Source organism: Nyctibius grandis, chromosome 1, assembly GCF_013368605.1.
Source record: "Nyctibius grandis isolate bNycGra1 chromosome 1, bNycGra1.pri, whole genome shotgun sequence".
NCBI lineage: Eukaryota > Metazoa > Chordata > Aves > Nyctibiiformes > Nyctibiidae > Nyctibius > Nyctibius grandis.
This window is the reverse complement of record NC_090658.1, coordinates 131129601-131156343: the sequence shown is the minus strand read 5'-3', so window position 1 is coordinate 131156343 and position 26743 is coordinate 131129601. Positions and strand designations below refer to the sequence as shown.

The following is a 26743-nucleotide window of genomic DNA, read 5'->3' as shown; positions in this document are numbered from 1 at the left end:
CAGGATAATTAGAATCAATATGCTTTCAAAAATGTTACTCTAAGCCTCTCAAAATACAGTGTGACCATCAAGCCATACTGAAACGAGTCATTTCCAGGACTCAAAGGACCAGCAGACGGGAAAACACAGAAAGCTGTTCCAGAAACTCACACAGTGGTCACTGGAAGATACAGAAAAGACAGACAAGTAGAACTTCCATCCAGGCTGACCATGACCACACAAAAAATATGTCTAAGTATGCAGTACAGCCACAGCAACAACAAATGACAAATAGTTTGGATAAGACTGGTGGAGACTGAGAAATGAGCAGGGAAAAAATCCAAATGCTCATTATGCTTTACATTGTATTCAATATTTAGGCACATACATGCCTTAGATTTGCTCCGTGGACACTCCAAATTTCTCCAAGGCTTTGAAGACTTTAAAGAATTGCCCAAGCACAGAATCTATCAACAAAGTTTAAAGGGTATTGGTAAGGGAGATATATTTCAATTTCAGTTTATCACCATTTTCTGTGAGGGATTAAATAATATTAATATAAATGTATTTCACACCCCTCTCCAAGGAATATTTACATATAAGGAAATGTAAAGAAAAACACTTCCACATTTAAATGTCTTTTAGATATTTAATATATGCACATAAAAATATTAAATTAATGTCATACGATGCAAAACTTTTTGAAATGAGCGTTTCTGTTTATAAAGTTGATCATTTATACCTATTTGCATGAAATAATCCCTTGAATGAGATTACAGATGTATATTCAGGTGTTCTTCTGTTTTTCATCTACACATTATATCTTTAGTTTCTGCTCCGAGTCTGTACTACACACCATTGCTTAAAAAGAAGTGTTTCTTTAGTTTCAATTCTAGGATTAGGAGATCCTTCCTGCACCCACCAGCAGGTCTGCTGCAACTTGAGGCCTGCATTTTTCCTTTCCATTTCAAAAAACATATTTCACTTACAAACCTATTAAAATTGATTTCCCTGTCTTGGGGCACAAGCACATGAGCATTAACAGGATTTCGCCAGACAAAGTCACACCTAACCTGATCCAGTACTAGCAGTGCACAAGGGCAGGAGAACGTAGCAAATGACCTCCTGAAGTCCCTTCCAACCAACGTTTTTATGAGTCTGTGAAATACATTAAAGCAAGAGACACACATCCAAGCTGAACATTTGGACCTTGTAACTTGTTTTACTTACCCCTGATTGTACATCATAGAGTGTGTGGGTGAGGATAATCTTGAAGACTGCATGGGACCGACTGCTCTCCTCATTCATGTTGGTTGCAGCCACTGTTCGAGATTTGTTGCCCTCAGACATCAAGGACTCGATGTCCTAGATACAATTTTCACAGCCATAAGCATATCTGCAGTAACATTCTTTTCAATTATCTACCGAAACAATCTAATTTTGGCAAAATACAGCATTTTCCCACTATGTTTCCTACTGTTTATTCATAAAGTGAGAAAAAAATATTGTGATCTCCCCTTTAAAGACTAGAAATTACACAATGTTGTGAAATGCATATTCATCCATTACCTCTACCTAGATATTAAATTATTGACAAAAATAATGCACCTGGACACATAGCAATACTCAAAAGCAAAGAAAAAAGTGAGGAAACAGCAAGTCATGTTTGAACACTGTAACATTTTAGCCTCAGTTGTCAAACACAAGTTCTTGAAATCGGTAATATTGACATAAGGCTCAAAGTTTTATGAAACAACCACACTGAACAGGTCATTACGTTCCTCCTACATAAAAGAGCTTATAAAGTCCTCTTATATGTTAAGCTGTGATACTTGAGAAATGCACAGCTCCCCTGCTTAAGTGTCTTACAGCAATCCTGCAAAATAGTTAAAACTTTAGAGTCTTGGGCTTAACTTTTATTTAAGCATCTCTAGCTGGATGATGCTAAAAACCACCCAACCCTCAATCAAACACAAGACCCCCCACATACCACTTTGACCAGAGGAGGGCAACCAAGCTGGTGAAGGGTCTGGAGGGTCTGACCTGCGAGGAACGGCTGAGGGAGCTGGGGTTGTTTAGCCTGGAGAAGAGGAGGCTCAGAGGTGACCTTAGTGCAGTCTACAACTACCTGAAGGGAGGTTGTAGCACAGTGGGAGTCAGCCTCTTCTCCCAGGCAACTAGTGATAGGACAAGAGGACACAGCCTCAAGCTTTGCCAGAGGAGGTTCAGGTTGGACATTAGGAAGCATTTCTTCTCAGCAAGGGTCATTAGCCATTGGAAGGGGCTGCCCAGGGAGGTGGTGGAGTCACCATCTCTGGAGGGGTTTAAGAAAAGACTGGACATGGCACTTAGAGCCATGGTCTAGTCGACAGGGTGGTGTCAGGGCAATGGTTGGACTCAATGATCCCCGAGGTCTCTTCCAACCTGGTTGATTCTGTGATTCAGTGACTCTGTATGCTGTTTTACACAAAGCTGCTGGGCAACATGTAAAGGAAAAGCATGCAATGTGTCTTGTTGTAACAGAAACCACCAGAGACACGTAGGTGAATACCTGGAGAGCTGCAATAGGAAGGACTGCATCATTTTCATGTTTTGCTTAAGATGACAGAATTCCATCCCATATTTACTCATTTCTCCTACAGTACATTAACGCTTCTTAAAAATTAGGGCACATTGTGAATGCATAAATATTTACCATCCAGCAAGCAAGTTTCATGCAATGTTCTCAAGTATTTGCCTTGTAAACAACCATTAGTTTATAGTTTCAGTGTGCTACTGGTATGTGAAATTACTAGGCAATAGCATGCTAGCTGAAAAGTGACAAAATGTGGTACTGAAAGCCCGTCTCTGCTAAATCCTGGTTCTTGTAATTAATCACAGAACGCTTTCTCATGGATACAGCATCCACTCATCTTAAGTTTGGGAGGAAAGCTGTTTCATTACATAGTTGAATTACTTCCAGAATCACTGAATAGTAGAGGATGACAGTGAGTTTCTGCTCTTAATTCTGTTCTCCCCGGTGATCACAATACAACAATCCTAAAATCCATATTACCGCCACGGCAATTAGAAGTAGCTTAATAATTTTGTCCTGCTTAAGGGACAGTACCCTAGTGTTTAGGATGGCAATACAAGCCTTTCATAAAATTGATCCTTACCTTGTAGCTAGCAACAGCTAGTTTGGACAGGCCATCTACGTAAGGACCATAAACGCTGTGTTCTCTAACTTTTAAAGACTGACGGCTTCTGGTTAGGAAAAAAAAGTTATTTATAAGCACATGACTGACTTAAGACAACATTTATAGAAAGTCAGTTTCTCACTGACAGATCTCAAACATGATGGTCTTACAAATACCATAATAAAGCACAGAACAAAGGCTACAAGGCAAATAAAAAAGCCTTATGTCTACATGTAAAATGCTGACATAGACATTTTTGTCACTTTATAAAAGCTAGTATTAGGGTGAGCTTACTCCAAGCTTTTAGTCTTACTACTTTATTTTAATTTAAAATGAAAGGACACTGAGCTCAGGAAGAAGCTAAGGCCATCCTGCACAAACGCCTTAGATGGGATCCATTAAGGCACGGTGGTTATTGGAAAGGAAGAGTGTATGACAACATATTACAGCGCTGTTGACACATAAATTACTTACCCTTTTGGGTCAAGAAGATCTCTGACTTTCTCATTGTATATCTCCATGTAGGACACCTCCACTTTGAAACTCTGCTCTTCATTTTCCTCTTTCTGTGCCCTTTCGAAGAGTCCACTGCAAAGTCTAGGGATCAATCCAGGCTGGTCAGCAGTACCCATCATTGTATATGATTTTCCAGATCCTGTGTGATTGAATCTATGATTAGTGTACATGCAACAAAGTATCTTGCTGTGTGGAACATGGAAAGGAAACAGAGAGAAGAGGTAAAAAAAATCATTTGCATTTCAGTGAAAGATATTTGTGCAGTTTTCTATTTCAGAGTAATCAAAACACCATTTAGCTAAAGACTATTTATATAAAAGGAAAAGCAAAACAAGAAATTTAGTTCAAACTGACAGAGAAGACTTTTCCAGGTAGATACAGTGAAACTGTAGAAGACAACCCACTAACACCCACGTATGTGCCACAATGAGAAAAATCAGTTGCACAAGCATACTGATTTTTGCATATTACATTTAAAATGACAACTAAAGATTATTCTATCTGCAGAGGCAGAAAACATGCGTGATTCACCGAACTCAAGGTCGACCACGATCATGTCAAAGATTATAACCTAAGGTGTGAGAAATAAGGGCAGCCAGCAGCAACAAAATCCTATTTCTCATCCTGTCCACATCGTATCTAACGTTAGAAAAGAGAAAAACATTTCTTATCTACATTACAAGGCATTTCTCCTGAAACAATGTCACAACAGCCGTGAGAAGAGTCTCCAGGCAGAACGTTAACGCCTTTTGTGTCAACAGGATTTTTTGCTTACGTCTAGAAGGGACTTACCAGTTTGCCCATAGGCAAAGATGCAAGCGTTATAGCCTTCAAAGGCATTCTGAAGGATATTCTCTCCAAGGCACTTGAAAACAACATCTTGACCTAAGAAAGAAAACACACAAGCTACTATTGTAACAAAGCAACAGATCACAGAATCAACCAGGTTGGAAGAGACCTCTGGGATCATCGAGTCCAACCATTGCCCTGACACCACCCTGGCAACTAGACCATGGCACTAAGTGCCATGTCCAGTCTTTTCTTAAACACCTCCAGAGATGGTGACTCCACCACCTCCCTGGGCAGCCCAGATTCCCCCCTCCTCTTGATTTGGATCCTTCAATAATTATGTAAAAGCAAACAGTTAGTGTTTTCCTGCTGTTGTTACCCAAACAAGATATTTAACAATCAGTATTTGCTCCCCCTGTAAGAGCAAGACCATCAGCCCGTAGACGTGCTCCAGATTTATGCTACTGTAAAAATCAGAAGCTGTGATTATCACGCACATAACTATATGTGCTTAAAACCAACATCCTATCAAAGTTCATACTCAGAAGTTTTATCAGCAGAAAATCTACTGCCAGCTGCAGAATTTCATCTACCAATGATACCACCTCAAAATACACTCAACCCATACATTTTAATGACTGCCACTTGATTTTAATCCAGAGCAATTAGTAGAGCACTAGATAATTTTACTCTATAAGTACAAGGTATTAAATAATACCATGAGGAGATTTTTGCAGAGAAGGAATCACATCTATGTGGGAGATATTCTAGCACAAGACACGCATTAGGAAAAAACAAGATATATGAGCCAGCAATGTGCCCTTGTGGCCAGGAAGGCCAATGGTGTCCTGGGGTGCATTAGGAAGAGTGTGGCCAACAGGTCAAGGGAGGTTCTCCTGCCCCTCTACTCTGCCCTGGTGAGGCCACACCTGGAGTAACTGGGTGCAGTTCTGGGCCCCTCAGTTCAAGAAAGACAAGGAACTACTGGAGAGAGTCCAGCAGAGGGGTACGGAGATGATCAGAGGACTGGAGCATCTCTCTTATGAGGAGAGGCTGAGGGAGCTGGGGCTGTTCAGCTGGAGAAGAGCAGACTGAGGGGGGATCTTATCAATGCTTACAAATACCTTAGGGGTGGGTGTCAAGGGGATGGGGCCAGACTCTTCTCAGTGGTGCCCAGTGACAGCACAAGGGGCAACGGGCACAAACTGAAACATGGGAAGTTCCATCTGAATATGAGGAGGAACTTCTTTGCTGTGAGGGTGCCAGAGCCCTGGCACAGGCTGCCCAGGGAGGCTGTGGAGTCTCCTTCTCTGGAGATACTCAAACCTGCCTGGACACGACCCTGTGCAACGTGCTCTGGGTGACCCTGCTTTGACAGGGGGTTGGACTAGATGATCTCCAGAGGTCCCTTCCAACCCTTAACCATTCTGTGATTCTCTTGTTATTGAACTACATCTGTAGTTGGCTCCTTTTCCAAGCGGAGGAAGAAATGCTTAGTATATTTGGGTACTACCTATATATTTGGGTATTACCTATTTAAACAAAACCTTCTCTTTTCAGAATTTCTTCTACAAGCAGAGGAACTAAAGTCTGAACAAGACATGGCACAACCTTATGGACTGAAAAGTCCTCTCAAATATCTTAATGTTTCTGAAAGCTTTTCCTTTCTCTCACTGATTGAAGTCTGTATCTTTATATCTAAGCCCACTCAGAATTTTATGCATGCAAAATTCCCCATCAAAATTACTAATAGCTGTGCCTAGCTAAGCACAGGGGCATGGTTTTGGACCAAACGCTTCCAATGTATAACAGACCATAATATAAGTGACACAGGAGTCTCCATTAGTTTGAGAAACAAAAAGTTTACCTTCCTACGTAATTTGTATGGCTGAAAGTGTCACTTTTTCTCAATTCCTCACTAAATTACTATTCATTAGTTATTTGTTAGAGAAATTAAAACCTAGAAGCATATGCATATTCTATTTTTCTTGTGATTTATTTTAATATAAATGTAAACAAGCTTAAATGACTCCCAATTTTAAGAGATAACAAGTATGAAAGGAATAGATCACAAGAGTGCTAAGTTCAAATATATTTCATACTTTCCCATAACTATTTGCCGAAATGTGTCATAATAATACACAGAGAACTTTTAATTAAATATATTACACATTCTCACCAGACCATAAGAATTCACATACCCCTATATTAAATTAGGCTTTTTTTAGTACTCCATTATGAAGTTCTAACATGATGACAAACACGCATTGGCAGTGTGAAACATGAAATTACATTTAGCAACGTTACTCAAATCCTGCAAAGAAGCAGATTTGATGCTTTTAAAATGACGGACTTGGAACAGCATTTTAAATAGAGATGTAAATATGAGTAACCCATTATTGTGATGGATTTCTCAATTTCCTACACTGCAAACAGGTAGCAATGCCTATTGCTATTATCATCTTCAGAGACGAGAAACAGGAATGACTGAAGATTTCAGTTTTTCTTTTGACAACAAGCGGACATATAGGGGAAGGCACTTCGTGCCATATGGTCTGTGCCCTTTAGCAAATACTGTATTTTAATTAGCTCATTCACACTTGGGAGACAACAAGCACAAAGCCACAGTAAATATTACCTGCGTATTTTTCTTCGACAGATTCATCCATAGACCAAAAGCAGTGGTCGTAAGCAAACACCTGTAGGAAAACAACCAGGACACCTTATAAAAACTGTTGCCAAATCAAACACGTTACAGAAATGTTGACAGCTTGGCTAACTCCACGCTCCTCAGGGCCATTCTGAACATAATACACATTCCCATAGAATGATTTATTTTCCATGTGTTTGAAACCTAAACAAACACCTATATGCAAGCCTGGTCCTTGCTTTTATTTGTTCCTTGTTTTTATTTCTTCCTTTCTACAGTATGACTCCTATTTCCACGCTCTCCAAAAGCTCTCCATGTGGCAACCGAGTGGATGTCAAGGAGATCTCCTTATCTTCCTTTAAACCCATCCTTACAATTCATTTTTCACATGACTTTCTAGTTTGCAAACTGACAGATGTCTCCTGGCTGTTTCTGCCAACCATCTCCCGGTGTCTCTTGTCTGCACAAAATAAAAACACGCCTTAGGGTAGGACCTTCTTTCCGTACAAGAGGAGTATGTATTTATATACTGCTGACAAACAGAAGCAGTCACCACCAAAGTCTAATTCTTGTAAAGAACAACATAGAGCAAATGAGTTTTATCAGGAGAAGAGTAGCACTAAAATCTTTTTAAACAGAGAAGTTTCAGTTTTATGGTATATCCATTTAAAGGTCCACAGTCACCTTTCACCATGAAAGCTGATCTCCAGTAAAACAGTGCATATTTTGGGACCTCAGGCTGCAAAAACAGGCATTTGCAAAAACAACTCCCCTGGACACGTATTTGTAAGAAAAAAAAAATCCAGGGAGCTGGGGTTGTTTAGCCTGGAGAAGAAGAGGCTCAGAGGTGACCTTAGTGCAGTCTACAACTACCTGAAGGGAGGTTGTAGCGCAGTGGGAGTCGGCCTCTTCTCCCAGGCAACTAGTGATAGGACAAGAGGACACAGCCTCAAGCTTTGCCAGGGAAGGGTCAGGTTGGACATTAGGAAGCATTTCTTCTCAGCAAGGGTCATTAGCCATTGGAAGGGGCTGCCCAGGGAGGTGGTGGAGTCACCATCTCTGGAGGGGTTTAAGAAAAGCCTGGACATGGCACTTAGTGCCCTGGTCTAGTTGACATGATGGTGTCAGGGCAACGGTTGGACTCGATGATCCCAGAGGTCTCTTCCAACCTGGTTGATTCTGTGATTTGACCTACATTCACACAGGCAAAACTTACTCTGTAGGATGTAAGAAAAGGGAACTACAATGTGTTGCTCTTTGGCTGTTTATTTCTCCCCTAAGCTTAACGAAGGCTGCTCTTTCCCCTTTAGATGTTCTGCCCTGCTTTGCACCTAATGTTTGCATCGCTTCAGATCACGTTGGCAGGGCAAGCACACGCGTCAGCATCTCACATCCACCTTCTGAACCCTCACTCCGTTATTTCTGAAAACTTCATTTCTGAAAACAAGGCCAAGTGCAAGGTCCTGCACGTGGGTCGGGGCAATCCCAAGCACAAATACAGGCTGAGGGGAGAATGGATTGAGAGCAGCCCTGAGGAGAAGGACTTGGGGGTGATGGGTGATGAGAAGCTCACCATGAGCCGGCAACGTGCGCTGGCAGCCCAGAAAGCCAACCGTGTCCTGGGCTGCATCCCCAGCAGCATGGCCAACAGGGCGAGGGAGGGGATTCTGCCCCTCTGCTCTGCTCTCCCGAGACCCCCCCTGCAGTGCTGCGTCCAGCTCTGGGGCCCCCAACAGAAGAAGGACACGGAGCTGTTGGAGCGAGTCCAGAGGAGGCCACGAAGATGCTCAGAGGGCTGGAGCCCCTCTGCTCTGGAGACAGGCTGAGAGAGTTGGGGCTGTTCAGCCTGGAGAGGAGAAGGCTCCGGGGAGACCTTCTAGCACCTTCCAGTGCCTGAAGGGGCTACAGGAAAGTGGGAGAGGGGCTTTTTACAAGGGCATGGAGTGATAGGACGAGGGGGAATGGTTTTAAACTGAAAGAGGGGAGATTGAGATGAGATCCGAGGAAGAAATTCTTTGCTGTGAGGGTGGTGAGACACTGGCCCAGGTTGCCCAGAGAAGCTGTGGCTGCCCCCTCCCTGGCAGTGTTCAAGGACAGGTTGGATGGGGCTTGGAGCAACCTGGTCTGGTGGAAGGTGTCCCTGCCTGTGGCAGGGGGGTTGGAACTAGATGATCTTTAAGGTCCCTTCCAACCCAAACCTGCCTGTGATTCTGTGATTCATTTTATCTGTTAACACATTTTCACGTTCCATTTTAGGGAAGTCTGTTGTCTGTGTGCTAAAGGCGCTGACCAAGAACTCGCATCTGCACAGGTAACCAAACTCAACGTTTCTTAACTAGTAAAGACTGTAGGAACAAAATAGGTTGCATCATAACTATATTAATAATGAGAAAACGCTAAAAAGAAATACTGAGTATGTAGTGAATCATCTCAGTTAGAGCATTTCCTAATAGATCATGTCATAGACTCTGAAAAATTATTTAAGCATTCACAGAGCAATAAAGAAAATCTTCCCCAAGTATTTATAGTAACTAAAATAATTAGAAAAATTATTCAAGATTTGAAATTCTATACTACCAACACATCCAAACGTACTACCTACGTTTATGAAAATGCTTAATATAGCAAAAGCCTTGACATTTAAATAACTTATCTTCAAAAATACACTGTTATTTTTTCCAATACTAATGTAACTTTTTTTTCCTATATTAATGCCCCAGCATCAAAAGATAAAAGTTGTTATTTTATATCCTCTAATTGAGGAAACAACAGCCTGTTTATTTACAGTTACATTTTTTTTTGTTCTTTGAATTTATTATACAATTAAGCATATTATTATAACATCCCACGCCTTCAGAGCATTTAATAAGACATTACTGTCCCTATGACCACATCAATAAAGCTGAACCTTGATATGCTAGGGTAGAGGTAGGTATCTGCATACCAAATACAGAGTCATGGGATCATAAACCATAACAACAAAATGAGTTTGCTTTAACACAAATACCAGAAAACGCTTTTAAAAGCCCACAAATAACAAGTCTGTAATGCTGAGTATGTATGTTCTCATTTGTTCCTGTGACTCATTTTTTGGCACAGGCTGTGCCGTGCTCTTCCCCAGCAAGGAGATGCTTCGAGTTTCTTACTCAACAGCTGATCAACCACAGAGCTGTTTTTCAAAATGCTTTTAATATTTGGATAACCCAAAACTAAGTGATACAACAATTTTTCACACACTGATTTAACATGCAATAAAAGCCCTTACCTTTGGTTGGGTCCTACAGTTCCCCAAAGCATCAGGAGCAGAAAGGATTTGGTACAGGGTTGGGGTAAGAAAAAGACAAAAGAAAAACAAAGATTGTTAGTTATAGAGAATTTAGCTTAATTACTCTATCATTAATATCTCATCATTGGAACGCTGTATTTAAAAAGTTCATTTCTCTCCTCAGATCTCCCCTTGCTTACAGATCCCAAGTCATTTTATAAACCAATGCGTATCTCTTTTCGAGAGGAAGATTTGAGATGCTGCTTTGAATAAGTTGATTTTAAATTCAAAGCCACTGAGATTTTCCTCACGCTGCCACCATCTCTTCCTCATTATCTCCCAGGTTTTTTTCCTGTGACACCTCTGTCTCTCCCTAGTTTTGTGTGTGTCTCTGAAAAACAAAGTACCCAAACAATGTAAAAATTTCCAAAACCACTTAAACAGGAACTTCAGGAGAGTTATTTAAGAGGAAATTTCAGAGTCCCTTGGACTTGCCCAGCTCAGTTCTCTCTTGGTTGCTGGGACAGCAGAGGAAACATTTGTCTCCCTAAAAGAATGAGCAGAAAACAGCAATTCCTTTCATCTGTTATGTGCATGATTTAAAAGTTTGTTTGGGGTTTCTTTGGGGGGTGGGAGTTGTCTGTGTGTTTTTTTAAACAACTACCAAATTACTGAAGTGACCTTTAAAACAACGGCACGGCATCAGTCAGCGCCGACAGCAGGTTACGCAGCCTCCCCACACAGAGAAGGCTGGAGAAATGCAGCAAACACAGCAAAGAACTGATATTCTCCTTGTCCTGCACCTTCCAAACAAGATTAGGAAGCTCTTGACATCAGTAACAAGTAAAGTCTTGTGACAAGCATCACTGATTCCTTTTGAACAGAGCAGGAGAAAGACACGGGAGCCACACAGGATTACTCTCAGAACTCTTTCTGCTCATATGGCTTAAGAAGTGAGTTTAAAAATAGCAATTTCTCAGCGTTGCCTCTCAAAAATAATTATTTATTAAGCAACTCCATCATCTCTTTTTACTCAGGCTTGTCTCTAATACACATATCCATTTGACATAACAGGAACAACGGTGACTTTGGATGGCAGCAGTTGGCGTGACCTGCTACGCAGGATGATTATTTCAGTCAAGGTCACCCCACGACAGCCATGTCGCAGGGTCATTCAAGGAAGCAATAACAACAGGACCACTTTCCCCCCTGCCATCTGGCAAGGTTTGAATAAAAGCTCTCCCAAAGTCCTTGGCAGCATGCTTGGGGCAGGCTCTCAGCTGTCTCTGCGGCTCCTGGGCGGGCCGTAGATATGGAGGCGTATCGAATCATAGAATCGTATCAGACTGGTTTGGGTTGGAAGGGACCTTAAAGATCATCTAGTTCCAACCCCGTTGCCACGGGCAGGGACACCTTCCATCAGACCAGGTTGCTCCAAGCCTCATCCAACCTGGCCTTGAACACTGCCAGGGAGGGGGCAGCCACAGCTTCTCTGGGCAGCCTGGGCCAGTATCTCACCACCCTCACAGCAAAGAATTTCTTCCTAGTATCTCATCTAAATCTCTCCTCTTTCAGTTTAAAACTGTTCCCCCTCATCCTGTCACTCCATGGCCTTGTAAAAAGCCCCTCTCCCGCTTTCCTGTAGCCCCATCAGGTACTGGAAGGTGCTACAAGGTCTCCCTGGAGCCTTCTCTTCTCCAGGCTGAACAGCCCCAACTCTCTCAGCCTGTCTCCAGAGCAGAGGGGCTCCAGCCCTCTGAGCATCTTCGTGGCCTCCTCTGGACCCAATCCATGCAGGACACATTATTATTTGGATTAAAGCAGCAATAAGGATATACTGTCAGAAGTAATACCACATACACAATTTTAAGAGGCTGGATTATAATAGGCTATGTAAACCATCAAGCTTAGTTCAGACTAAAGGTCTTTAAGTATCTCATTTTCTAAAGAGCTGCACAAACACACAAAACCACGTCTCGCAGCTTCACTCAATCCAAACGTGCGCAAATGGAAGCCCTACACCTAACAAACCCAGCGTGCAGTGTTTATCGTACAGCACAGCTATCTGGGGCTGTACCTTGTTCTGTGTGCTTTGGAGAAAACGAGAATAAATCGGACAAATCAGAGAATCACAGAATCAACCAGGTTGGAAGAGACCTCTGGGATCATCGAGTCCAACCATTGCCCTGACACCACCATGTCAACTAGACCATGGCACTAAGTGCCATGTCCAGTCTTTTCTTAATGGAAACTTAAATGTTTCCCTGAGGAAAGCATTAAGGGCACACACTGTATTACGTAGCATTGTGCTGTGCCCCTACGAACCCACTAACGCTGCAGCTGCGTGCTGCGAGAGCTGGGCCCAGAAACCCATGAAAAGATTTTCAGTCTGATTCAAAATCATGTGGGAAATGAATAGCTACGGGGACACAGCACCCACAGCAGCCTACAAGCACACACTGAAAGCACTTAGAGGAGGCTCCATGCCCAAGCACGGTGCATTGCTACAGTCCATCTCAGAGGTGATGGAAAGGTAAATACCAAGCAACAGCATCACCTATAGAGGAGGGGAGTATCTCCTACAACAAAACTTGATTTCCCTCTTCAGCCTGGAGAAGAGAAGGCTCCAGGGAGACCTTCTAGCAGCCTTCCAGTACCTGAAGGGGCTACAGGAAAGTGGGAGAGGGGCTTTTTACAAGGGCATGGAGTGACAGGACGAGGGGGAACGGTTTTAAATTGAAAAAGGGGAGATTGAGATGAGATATTAGGAAGAAATTCTTTGGTGTGAGGGTGGTGAGACCCTGGCCCAGGTTGCCCAGAGAAGCTGTGGCTGCCCCCTCCCTGGCAGTGTTCAAGGCCAGGTTGGATGGGGCTTGGAGCAACCTGGTCTAGTGGAAGGTGTCCCTGCCCATGGCAGGCAGTTGGAACTAGATGATCTTTAAGGTCCCTTCCGACCCAAACCATTCTATGATTCTATGAAAACACAGACGACAGCAATGTATGCAAAGAACATTTCCTATGGTTAAGGCTGGCACTAACAAAAAAAAAAACCAAACCCAGAGGATCCTAATATTGACAACTTGTACTTGTAATGAATTGTAAAGAATCACAGGTAGTTCTAAAGCAGAAAAGATCGTTTACAGTTGTGTCACCTGCAAACTGCTCACACCGAAACCCATATCCAAACCAGTGTCTGCAAGGCAGAGAGAAAAGGAGCACACAGCGAAATGATAATTGCAGGGCTCCCAAAGCACCCATCCAGAGGTTATCTGGCAGCTTCCCCCAAGGATGCTGCCATTGCAGAGGTGCAGGCAGGACTTGCTATCATTCCTTGGCTGACAGCCAATAATTCACATTATCTCAAATGCAGCAGAAAGGTTCAGGACAGGAAGGGAAAACTTATCTTTTAGCTACTGCAGGATGTCGCTAAGATGTTTTCAGCTACGCATTTTCACTTGAATCCAGACTGACAGGGCTTTCCTTTGCCAGCTCCTGTCTTTTATCATTTTTCAACTCAAACAGAAGTAGGGGTAATCTAATGTATCTAGGGTTTCTAAAATTAAAAAAAGGGAAAGGGAATACTCTAAAACAACTGCCTACATTTATCACTATTTTATTTGTTGCAGCCAAGTGAATATATATGCTGTTTCAAGGATGAATGAAGACATGCAGCCCTGAGTAATCATTTCTTTTTAAGCCAGCTCTTACACGGTATAAGCTTGTTGACCAAAACACACTTGCTTTCATATAAAAATGCTAGTGGTTTCACAGATCTTATGCACAATTTAAAAAAACAGATAAAACCAGAGCGTTTCCCAGCTGAGACCATCAGTATATGTCCAACACTGCTATTGCTTCTGTTTTTTTAATAAAAGAATAGAATCTCCAATAATTAAATGATACGTTCAAGCACAATGAGCTGCCTTCAGCCACAGCTATTGGTGCTATTTTAGTAATATCTTGGATCAGTTTTTACTCTGGCTTTCCAGGTTGAAAAGCAGAGGGAAGGTATAGTGACCTTAAGCAGAGATCTTGCAAATCTTGTGGGGAAAACACCACAGCAAACGAGTAGAGGTGAAATATTACTGGGAAGAGGCGAGGATAGCTCAGACCTTATCTGTTGTGTGTAGCTGACCCACCAGCTCAGAGAGAGCAGCCAGCTGGCAAATGGGCACATGCTCTAAATCTGTCACAGCACATCCTGCTTCTTGCCTAAATCAGAAATGGGCAGATGGGGCAAACGGGAGGAGAAAGGCAGGAGGTGGCAAGGCAGAAAGCAAGGAGAAGAGGTACAGAGGCTGTAGGATGTGATCTGACAAGCCAGGCATTTTTCTTTTCTGTTTTTTTGTTGAAAAATAACATTTCCTACGCCAGCAGTGACTGCAACAACAGCCAAACTATAAATTTGGCTGATGCTGCCCCGTGGCATGAGGCTACACTGGATTAAAGACTGGACATGGCACTTAGTGCCATGGTCTAGTTGACATGGTGGTGTCAGGGCAATGGTTGGACTCGATGATCCCAGAGGTCTCTTCCAACCCGATTGATTCTGTGATTCTGTGATTTGGAGAACTGAAACATAACTTTTCATCATTTTCAGAAGCTTCTGGAAAAGCAAAATATAGTAATAATTTTCAGGTTAAAGAAGAAAAAGGGAGAGGAAACAATTGCAACAGTAGCTATGAATCAGGGAAGTCCCAGCAAATCCCCAGCAATTTTTATTGCTTTCCACTTTCAATCTCCCATAACCATTGCAAAACCAAGCATATCAGATTCCAGTATAATTAGTGCTATTTTATGCCCTTCAGCAGGAACTGCTCAGCATAAATGCTAGAGAGTAGATAAAAACACAACTAGAAAAACATACTGATGGGGAAAAACTACTTGGGGCTTAGGAGAAGAAAGGTGCCAGTGTCTCCCAGCAAGCACTGTGGAAGATCCCACCTTTATGCTCCCCTCTGAGTCAGCTTGCCTTAAATCAATTTGTATTCACACACATTTTATTAAAAGTAAAGTTGGCATCATGTGTCACAGTAATTTATCCTTCAGATGCTCTTCTGGGCCCTGCACTTCAAGAAAGATGTTGCGGTGTTGGAGCGACTCCAGAGGAGGGTGACCAAGCTGGTGAGGGGTCTGGAGGGTCTGACCTCCGAGGAACGGCTGAGGGAGCTGGGGGTGTTTAGCCTGGAGAAGAGGAGGCTCAGAGGTGACCTTATTGCAGTCTACAACTACCTGAAGGGAGGTTGTAGTGGAGTGGGAGTCAGCCTCTTCTCCCAGGCAACTAGTGATAGGACAAGAGGACACAGCCTCAAGCTTCGCCAGGGGAGGTTCAGGTTGGACATTAGGAAGCATTTCTTCTCAGCAAGGGTCATTAGGCATTGGAAGGGGCTGCCCAGGGAGGTGGTGGAGTCACCATCTCTGGAGGGGTTTAAAAAAAGACTGGACATGGCACTTAGTGCCCTGGTCTAGTTGACATGGTGGTGTCAGGGCAACGGCTGGACTCGATGATCCCAGAGGTCTCTTCCAACCTGATTGATTCTGTGATTCTGTGAACAACTCCACATAGTAGCAAGTTTATTCTTTTTAAAGTTTGTATAGATACAGTCCAAACCATTGTGTTTCTGATACTTCTTAAATCTAGTATCAAGTAAACTGTTCACACCCCCCATCCACAGACCCTGTTATAACACCTACAACCATGATGCCCACTCCACATTTCCAAGCAAATCTGGAAGAGAAATGCTGTGCTGTAATTATGCCTTCACTCTTGCTCAGTGCCCATGGGAATATCAACACAACAGCACAAGCATCCCCAGACCTGGTCTCGGTACTGAGTCAATGGAAAAAGTGGAACGTAGCACCTAAAGGCCAAATGTCCAACGACCTCCAGAGGTCCCTTCCAACCTCAGCCGTTCCGCGATTCTGTGATTTTATTAATAATTTGTTGTAGATAAAGGCAGTACAATAACTGTGCTGTGTTCTGACACAAACATACAACTGCATCATATTTCAGCTATTCCCTGGAACCAAATAACTAACACTACACTGGGCAGAGTCAGTTGCACCCACAGATCTTTCCTTCCTTCCTTTCCCTGGTTAAGTATGCCCCAAATAGTACCTGTATGAAAAACCTTGAACTACAACGCTCAATTTCTTTTGTGGCTTCTGGACAGTGTTTTCCCTTACTCTTTCTCACTCACCTGCCATGAGCTTCCCCACTCAAACCCACACCACCACCTCTGGGTGGGGGGAAGCCAACGCAGCAGGGTGAGGACGCTTGGGAACACCTCAGACAAATCAAACACCACACTCACAGAACCTTAGCGCAGAGCTTCACTAAGCAAACGTTGGCTTTGTTTGAAGAGCGACGGGTTAAAAGGTAATTGCTTTCATGGACTGAAAACTCATCCTTCAAACAAGACTTTTCAGTTTGACCCCTAGCAATATCTTGGAGGGAAAATACTGGGCGTAGAAGGAGCTGAATACCACAAGGATCTGTGCACTGCTCACGCTGTCTCAGTATTGGACACCTGCCTGTAACGGGAGGCAGGATTAAACAAACCACTACTTTGCAGTCTTTTAGAATAACAGAGCTTACGACTTGCAAGTTTACCTTCCACCATGAAGAAGTAAATATATCCTCCACTGTACTACGGGAGCTTCCCAGTGTGGAGAAGCTGGTGAGTGGTGTAGGAAGGACTGAAGAGCTCTAGCACCAGCAAATCTCAAGGCAGACAGTCTCAGGCACACCAGATAAGGATGGAGGCCCTAAAAATACCACGAAGATCTTGTATTTCTTTGAAGTTTGGGAGCCCAGCTATCTTTCTGAAGCAGATCTTTTAATTGGTAGTATTTTTTTTTTCTATCTGAATAAATGATTCAGAATAAGGTTTTCTGAAGAGGCAGCAGTTAGTCAGAAAAGACACTGCAATGTTCAGTTTTCCTGTATAAATTTCAGCTGCAGAATTTCTTTCCTGGCATAAAAGAAAGCCAGCAAACGGTGAAATAAAATTTAGACAATAAATTTACCTATTTTACTAGCACAGACATAACTGAAAGACAGCAATATGACAACTGATAAGAAATAGAATTCATTGAGAAGCTGTTTCCTCTCCTCCCACATATCAGACAAATACAACTTGCAACACATTTTGCTGCTGCGAGGTATACAATGAGAGGGAATGTCAACTAAATCAAGTTTGATCACTTCAGGCTTCTTTATCCTATGATACTTAGAAATCCATTTTCCCAGACTATTTCAGAAGGCAAAGTGCTTAAGGCTGTTGGGTTTAACAGTTTATAAGTATTCTTTCCCCATTTTTACATGTAGACCAAGCAGTATCAAAATGCTGAGACCCACTAGACTCCAATTTCTGGATTATATCCTCCAATTAATACTATTCTTACGGAGTCTCGATTTTACCTCCATTGCAATACTGAGCTCTTTGAGAGAAAACCACACTGCCCTATTTGAGCAAAAGATTTTTTTGCAAGCAAAAAACAGCCTCTTTAAAACAAAATCCCCAAATACATCCCAAAAAAATGTGAAAGAGCATACACAGTTCAAAGCCCAAACTTGTGTAGCTAAAAGGCACAAAAGTAATTACTGTTACTTGGAAAATTCCTCCACTGCTCCAAGGCATTCCAGGCATAGTTGGCGGTTACTTAGTTTCTACTGACAAAACTAATTTTTGCCAGTTCACTCAAAAAGAAAAAAACCTAAAAAAACTAAAAAACACCAAACCCAAAACCCAAGAACTCAGGAACTGAACAGCAGCTTTGAGGCTTTGGGGTGTTTTCTACTTGGAGCTAAATTTTCTGTATTGTTAGTACAATAATCTGCTTAGTCCTGACCACATTCAAGTGGTGCATGTATCTCATAAAACTCGTGTTATGACAAGGGGATTACAACTTTATCCTTTTGTTTGTAAACACTTAGATGTTGGGATGCTATTGTGCTCTAGAGAATGTTTGGTGAACAGCCAGTACCCAAACTTTCAATTACTATTGTGAATTATATATTTTTTAATAAAGCCTGATGTAGCTACCATTTTATAACCATGGGAGGGAGGAAAAAAAGCCCTCTTATGATTTGGCAGCCTATTAATTCCACTGATAGATCTCCAGATGGAAACAAGACAGCCCCTGCTCTGGGATTTGGCATAAAACCTGTTCTGCCTCTGGGACAACTGCACAACTTGCTTTAGTCAACCGTGATCTCCAGCCAGCCAAGGAGATGTGTGATGAGCTCTCAAAGAGGCAGATAGTGCAGCATGTATGTGTCCATATATGTGTACAGAATCACAGAATCAATGACGTTGGAAGAGCCCTCTGGGATCGTCGAGTCCAACCATTGCCCTGACACCACCATGGCAACTAGACCAGGGCACTAAGTGCCATGTCCAGTCTTTCCTTAAACCCCTCCAGAGATGGTGACTCCACCACCTCCCTGGGCAGCCCCTTCCAATGGCTAATGACCCTTTCTGAGAAGAAATGCTTCCTAATAAGCATTAGGATAAGCACAGGTGCACAGAAAACACATATGATAATCTTGTTCTACTGTATCAACCAATGCTTGTGTCTATAAGCACAGCGCTCTCATCCAGTACAACATTTAGCCCAAGGCAAGCGGCTAAAAAGCCAAGTCACTGTTATACAGGATTAATCCAAGAACGATCTACTGAACCCTATGCAAAGCACAGGGTTTACACTAAAAGCAGTCACTAAAATGCCCACACAAGCCATAGACATAGAGCTTGGAGAAGAGGAGACTGAGGGGGGACCTCATTAATGTTTATAAATATGTAAAGGGCAAGTGTCAGGAGGATGGAGCCAGGCTCTTCTCAGTGACATCTATTGACAGGACAAGGGGCAATGGGTGCAAGCTGGAACATGGGAGGTTCCACATAAATATGAAGAAAAACTTCTTTACAGTGAGGGTAACTGAACACTGGCACAGGCTGCCCAGAGAGGTTCTGGAGTCTCCTTCTCTGGAGACATTCAAAACCCACCTGGACGCGTTCCTGTGTGACATGATCTAGGTAATCCTGCTCCGGCAGGGGATTGGACTAGATGATCTTTCAAGGTCCCTTCCAATCCCTGATATTCTGTGATTCTGTGATATAGGATAAATCTAGAGAACTCAAAAAGGAGAGCCGTATTGCAGGCTACCAAGGCACTGGAAAGCATTCTGGAGGAAAATCTCTACACCTGGTAGAATAGCTAGTTGGGTAATTGTGTAGGAAAGCCTTCCTGATGTGGAAATAACTATGTGCTGTAAAGATACTTTCAGTAACAGTATTTTACAGAAGGAGGAAAACAGTCTGTATTTTCACAAGGCATCTTTTTCAGTGGCACAACAGAGTCTGTACGAAGAGCGGTCGTACGAGAATAACTGTGCCATTAGAATGACTTCATCATACCTGTAATCAGAAAAAAAACCAAACCAACCCCAAACCCTCAACAGTATCACTGTATGAAGAATGAACCATGCTCAACAGATCAGAGTCTGATATCTATCTTGGAATTCTTCTGAATTATCATCAGAGCTACCCCAAATGTCACAGCACTGAACAGCTGATTCAGGACTTCCCTTCTGCAAAAAAAAAATAGAACATAGAAGCTAATTTTTTTCTTCTTACTAAGCTATTGCCTGAAAACATACACACACAGAACTTTTTCATTCAGAAGTGAGGGTTGTTTTTTGGAAGATTTTTGTTTTTAAAAAGCATTTTACTTTCCAATTAGATGAGTTTCAGCCTGTCCACTTTCCCCAAGCCACAAGCTCCTTATTTCCAAGAGGATCCAAGACTCCCAGTCAAGGTTTTGTTCATACTGTTAGCCCTAGTTCCCGTCAATACACAGAATTAACATGCAATTAATGCAGAAACTGTGTTATGAAGCCCCAGTTTCAGAACAGCCACCATTCTGATTTTTTTTTTAGTATTTTTGCGAGCAAGTTGACAATTCATTGTGCAACACAGCACAACTTGTCTAACACAAAGGTAAGCTGCAAAGAAAGAAGAGCTGCGGTTAGACCTCCTTAACTCCAGCTTCTTCATCGTAAGATTTTTAAATGCTTATTTTGAAAATGCAGGTTTTTCCTACATTTTTTCTTGGGCGGCAGGTGGGATTTAGGAGAGCTCAAGAAGATGACCATGAACAATTAAATTCTTTATCAGCAACTTTCTTCAACTCTTTGTGATTAAAGACACCAGGCACATTCACAAAACAATGAGAAAATTGTTTTAAACAAAGAGAATTTTCACCATAAATTTAATACAGATTTTTTTTTCCCTTTGTGAAGCCTTTCCAACATCAAATAGCCATGCCCTACAGGTTTCTGCCTAGAAAAGTGGTTTTTATTCACTGTATGAGTTTGTGTGTGTATTTAAGCAGAGCTACCAGGGCAGAGGACCTGTCACCAGGTCTCTTGGGAAAAAAATCTTTCAAAATAACTTTTTCTGCATCTGTTTTCAGTTAGCTAGAGCAGTCTAGAGCTATATTTTTGAAAGATTTTTCTCACTTTTCTCACTTCAATATGATCTCGAGGCTTACTGCAACTCCTTGTTGCAAGATGGTTTTTCTTACAGACTCAGCAAAATGGTAAAAGTTGGGAACAAGCCAAACTGGCGCTAGTACCTCCTCCACTGACAGAAACCACACCAGAGAACCTCCCCAGGACCAACCTCCCCGCTCACTTCCCTCGTGAAGGATTTGAGAACTGTCAACACTCCCTCACTTCAGAAAGAAAAACATGCTGACATCCACAGAAATGTCTAAGGGGCGTCTACTGGCAGCTACAAGTAGAAAATAAAGGTGGGAAAGGGAGGGTGGAGGGAGAGAGAAGTCCTTTAGGACTACCTAAGAATGAGAACAAAATTTTTTAATTCATGAAAAGGTATTTTAAGAACTCTCTCAGTTCCACCAAGCCCAGTATTTCCTCCTTTTGTAGATCAGCCAGCTGTATGATCCAATTCATAAACTCATTACTCTACCTTAAACCAGCCTGAGTTTGTTTGCCTTCCTTGAAAACACAAATACATCATCCAGAATCGTTTTGGAAGAGAGCTGATGTTTTTCCACAGACTTGGTTATATTTACACACACGTACTTATACACAGACATGGGCATCCAATATCATTTGACAAGAGAAGAATCTACTTCAGCAACTCTCTGCTTCAAGCAAGGAAGAGGGAAAAAAAGAACAGTCCATGATAAAGAGCAAGAGCCATTCATGGGAGTATGAAAGCATCTGCAGTCATGGAGGCTCCAAGCCTCCAGAGCAGCCCACAAGCTCTTCACCCTCATATGAAGTGAGCAATCATTGCAAGTTACAGAATTACTGAAAGGACTCTTCAACTCAGGGAAACAACTGATTTATCAAGAGCATTCAACAAATTTTAGTAATGTTTTCTATTTCTTTTAAACATGCACTAACTCCCTCTAAACATAGTGTGTAGAAGAGATGCCTCTCCTACGCTTAGTTGTCTTGAGTACTGGCTCATCCCCCATGTACTCTCCTTCTACTGCATTACTCAGGCCTGGAAGAAGCTCTATATTATAATACCTGCTACCATATATTTTCTGCTGTAAATACCACATCCCCAAAGAACTTACAGTCCTTTATCTCACGATTGTCCATGCAATTTGTGTTAGATAATCACAAAGAGCGCAACTTGGGAGACACCTTCCAGCTTGGTGGTCTAAATAATAAGTCAAGCTACCTCTTTCACTTTGTTTTCTGGCTCCATGAATTTGCTGTGTCTTGAAGTGAAGAGTATATCCTCCTCTCCGTGGAAAGGGCAATGCCTATTTGAGGAGATGCATGGACTCACTTTGGCTTGTTCAGCAAGTTCACCAGCCACTAAGCAAGCAGGTAACTTTTGAAACAGCTGCAGTTCAAAAGAGAACATTGCTGTGGCCACATTTTGTAAATAAATCAGTTTTAATGTTGTGTTTGGTACACACACGATGTATTTACAAGGCTGGGAATTCATTGGTTAGCATCCAGTTACTTTCTGAATCTCAGTGCAATTTCAGTGTCACTGGGTCTTCAGCTGTTGAAGAGGACAGTTCTAGGCACATGCACAGTGAAAACTTTATACCTCAGTCATTTTTGGTGCATCCAGAACCATGCAACTACTAAGCAAACTGTTATTTTCATGTGGCAAGTCTATTCATGGCCTCTTTTGGATCCAACTCCACGTTAGTAACTCAAGCAGTTTTTAAAACGACACACACAAACACAAAACCACAAATGAGTTGATCTAGTTGTGTATGGAGGGGAAAGATAAGAGCTGTAGGCAAGAAGGGTTGGTTATTAGCATAGAAGTTCTTTGTCGTGCCTCCACGGTTCAGTAACTGCCTAAATTTCCTTACTGCAGCACATGCATGTTTTGTGATCACAGTGATAAGCCAGAGGTTGTTGCACAATGTCTCTGTACTCTCAGCTCAAGCCTCCCATCGACGTCCAAAGAGCCTGGGAGGTGAAAGAACAGCACAACGCAACTGAGCCACTCTAGTAAAAAAGGAATCTGAGAACGGAAGCTTGTCAACACACTGGCATCTCAAAAAGAGCACTTCAAAAAATCCTGACATATATTAGAAGCCTCAAACATTCAGCTATAGTAAAATTAGTGTTTGATATCTCTCAAAAAAGTGTCACAGAATCACAGAATCAATCAGGTTGGAAGAGACCTCTGGGATCATCGAGTCCAACCGTTGCCCTGACACCACCATGGCAACTAGACCATGGCACTAAGTGCCATGTCCAGTCTTTTCTTAAACACCTCCAGAGATGGTGACTCCACCACCTCCCTGGGCAGCCCCTTCCAGTGGCTAATGACCCTTGTTGAGAAGAAATTCTTCCTAATGTCCAACCTGAACCTCCCCTGCCGAAGCTTGAGGCTGTGTCCTCTTGTCCTATCGCTAGTTGCCTGGAAGAAGAGGCCGACTCCCACTTCACTACAACCTCCCTTCAGGTAGTTGTAGACTGCACTAAGGTCACCTCTGAGCCTCCTCTTCTCCAGGCTAAACACCCCCAGCTCCCTCAGCCGTTCCTCATAGGTCAGACCCTCCAGACCCTTTACCAGCTTGGTCGCCCTCCTCTGGACAGTGTCATACTGTCTTTCACTCTTCCCAAGAGCACAGACTATGTACCTTCCCTCTCTCCCAACCAACCATTTCAATGCTGTCTATATTCCTCCAACCCATTTTAGCAAACTATGAAGATAAGAAAGCAGGCAGCAATCAACATCCACTTTGACGTTTGCCGTATGCTGAAGGTCAACAGAAATTTGAAGCATTTTGGCATACACTGATACAGGAAGATTTCAAGCCTTTTTACCCACCACTCTGTTTATGCAAACTCACTCAAACAGTCCAGCAGCTGCAAGATTATAGTTCTGCCACAGACGATGTTAAGAAGGGAGTGCTCTCCTCACTCATATCCCCACTGTGGAAAGCAGGAGTTACTTTCTGTGGTATTTTTCCAAATTATCATGAGCTCTCAGGACTGGAATCTTACTACCAGAGTACCTGCCATGAGGAAATAGATAAAAATTTTGTCCCAAAGAAACTAAGACCACAAAGAACCGTTAAGACAAGCAGCCCAGATGCCTCCACAGCCCCTCTGACTACTGCTTTCCAGGGTAACATTTTTGCACCAAGCTGCTCTTCTGCCTGACCTAGAAAATAAATCCTTATCCTCAATGTACCATCCAAATCAGGTGTTCTTTTCCCAGCACTAGGATGGGAAACAACCTATAATTGGCCTGTTTGCTGAGAAGGAAAGGGAAAATACAGCACATTATGAAAATTACAGGCAAGCCTTCACCATGACAGTTCGTCTCCCGTGTCCCATATATGCCCTACTAATGGTTCTGGACTGCTGAAAAATTGCCATAGTGCTCTAGGCAGAATTAAATATTTGCTTAAACCTAGAATTGCATGAAAGCATATAAAACTGCATCAAGAACTTGTTCTGAAAACAAAAAAACATCTCTGGAGTGAAAAGGAAAGGCTTGTGGGCACACAATGCATACAGTAAAGCCGAGTTGCAGCTGAATGTACAGCTACAAGGTCCAAGCCTGAAGGTGCAGCAGTCCTTACCTACAGGACTAAAACAGTGCTTGCATATTCAGCATTTCCATTTCTTTCTCTTTGCAAAATACCAATTTCTTCAGTATTTGGAGGGAAAAGCCCCAATCATTTCTGCCTAACTAAGCGCTACCGATTAGCTGCAGCATTCCTCTGTGCCCTTAAATTTCCTAAATTCGTCTTTTGTCCACGTGATGAACTTACACGTCTGCTTTGTCTATTCTTCTCCCTCCCACCTCAGCAAATCACTGTGGTCATTTTTAAGGGCAGGAAATATTTTGTGAACTATTGTTGAGTCTACACACCACATAACTATTTCAAAGCACTGCAGTTCTTTCATGCCTATTGTGTTCCAACTGAAGGCTCTCATTTGGGGAATCAGATAATCCTGAAGTATTTAATGGGGAAGGTCATTTTGAATAAGCTTTTATTCCCTACTTCTTGTACCAATGATCTTAGAATCATAGAAGCATAGAATGGTTTGGGTTGGAAGGGACCTTAAAGATCATCCAGCTCCAACCCCCTGCCACAGGCAGGGACACCTTCCACCAGACCAGGTTGCTCCAAGCCCCATCCAACCTGGCCTTGAACACTGCCAGGGAGGGGGCAGCCACAGCTTCTCTGGGCAACCTGGGCCAGTGTCTCACCACCCTCACAGCAAAGAATTTCTTCCGAATATCTCATCTAAATCTCTCCTCTTTCAGTTTAAAACCGTTCCCCCTCGTCCTGTCACTCCATGCCCTCGTAAAAAGCCCCTCTCCCACTTTCCTGTAGCCCCTTCAGGTACTGGAAGGTGCTAGAAGGTCTCCCTGGAGCCTTCTCTTCTCCAGACTGAACAGCCCCAGCTCTCTCAGCCTGTCTCCAGAGCAGAGGGGCTCCAGCCCTCTGAGCATCTTCATGGCCTCCTCTGGACTCGCTCCAACAGCTCCGTGTCCTTGTTCTGTTGGGGCCCCAGAGCTGGACGCAGCACTGCAGGGGGGTCTCCCGAGAGCGGAGCAGAGGGGCAGAATCCCCTCCCTCGCCCTGCTGGCCACGCTGCTGGGGATGTAGCCCAGGACACGGTTGGCCTTCTGGGCTGCAAGCACGCACTGCCGGCTCATGGTGAGCTTCTCTTTATTTTTATCTTTTATATAAATCTTTATTTATTCTTGTGTACTAAAAATTCTTTCATTAAACACTTGTACCAAACACCCATCAACTCCAAAACCATATTTTTTTTTGGTAAATTTTTTACTGTTTGTAATTTATTCAGACTGGAATAAAGTAAGAATCAGCAACAGGTATTAGCAGAGATGTACGACTAGTGGTACCAAGGGCAGAAGCTACAACGTAGATAGTTTAAAAGCATCTGGCCACAAATTAATGCAGAAGTTAGCTAGCTGGAATAGGCATTGTGACTGGGGTTGGTAAAGCTATATACATCATTTTGGCTGACAAAACCTTCTTCCAGACACTACGACCTGCAGCGCTGTAAGAAGCAATCAAGGATCAAGTTATCATTTCACAGCTCTGGCAAGGGAATTCAGATATTTAGCAAGGTGAAACACGCACCGTACACCATCACTTATCCCTTTTACCCAAATAAATTGTGTCAGACTAAATCCTGCCATGTACTTTCCTGCCAACCAACCTCTCAGGATCTGGACTTTGGCCAACAACTCATTCACTCTTGCCAAGTCTCATGTTGTCCCACGGCGGGGCAGAGAAGTGTTTGCAAGGAGGATACAATTCCCACCCTACGGCAGACTGACGGAAGACTGCTCCTAGTACTCTTATTAGGCATCGAAAAAGTGCAAACATGAGTCATAGAATAACAGAATATCTCAAGTTGGAAGGGACCCATAAGGATCATCGAATCCAACCGAGTCCTCCAGTCTGTCACCAACTTAGATCACACACATTAAACAATGCCTGAATAAGTCGTGCAGGGTTTTTAGACACATGATGCGAAGTTACACCCCGCAAGTTTTGAGCAGAATTCACGAAGTCTTTCAAAGGGAATTCAGGAAAATCCAGCAGCCCTGGCAGCAAACCCTTCCCCAGCAGCGTCGAAGCACCTCCAGGCCAAGGTCAGAGGCGCTGCTGAATGCGCAGCAGCTGCCAAGCAGATTTCCTCCTTCCTCACTCTTATCACTAATTACTTCTAAGAGCCTCCCACAAGCAACACCATCTATTCGCTTCCTGCACTGCTCTTAAACACAGAACCATTTATCTCCCCAGCATGCCTGTTCTTTTGAAATCTCTTTCAACAACTCTCCCTGCAAA

General features: G+C 42.8%; 1 protein-coding gene across 3 annotated transcripts in view; it reads right to left on the bottom strand.

The window, feature by feature from the left end:
• Positions 1 to 26743, bottom strand: part of KIF13B (kinesin family member 13B) — a 153583-nt gene that overhangs the window by 79855 nt on the left and 46985 nt on the right. The window contains exons 3-8 of one of the 3 annotated variants that reach the window (XM_068398719.1): positions 10379 to 10391; positions 7102 to 7162; positions 4467 to 4559; positions 3633 to 3813; positions 3138 to 3225; positions 1210 to 1344 (exon numbers count right to left, since the gene is read on the bottom strand). In XM_068398719.1, coding sequence (XP_068254820.1) covers positions 1210 to 1344; positions 3138 to 3225; positions 3633 to 3813; positions 4467 to 4559; positions 7102 to 7162; positions 10379 to 10391 — 571 coding nt within the window. The remainder of the gene's footprint in view (positions 1 to 1209; positions 1345 to 3137; positions 3226 to 3632; positions 3814 to 4466; positions 4560 to 7101; positions 7163 to 10378; positions 10392 to 26743) is intronic. The other 2 variants (XM_068398726.1, XM_068398735.1) reach the window with 2 other exon arrangements.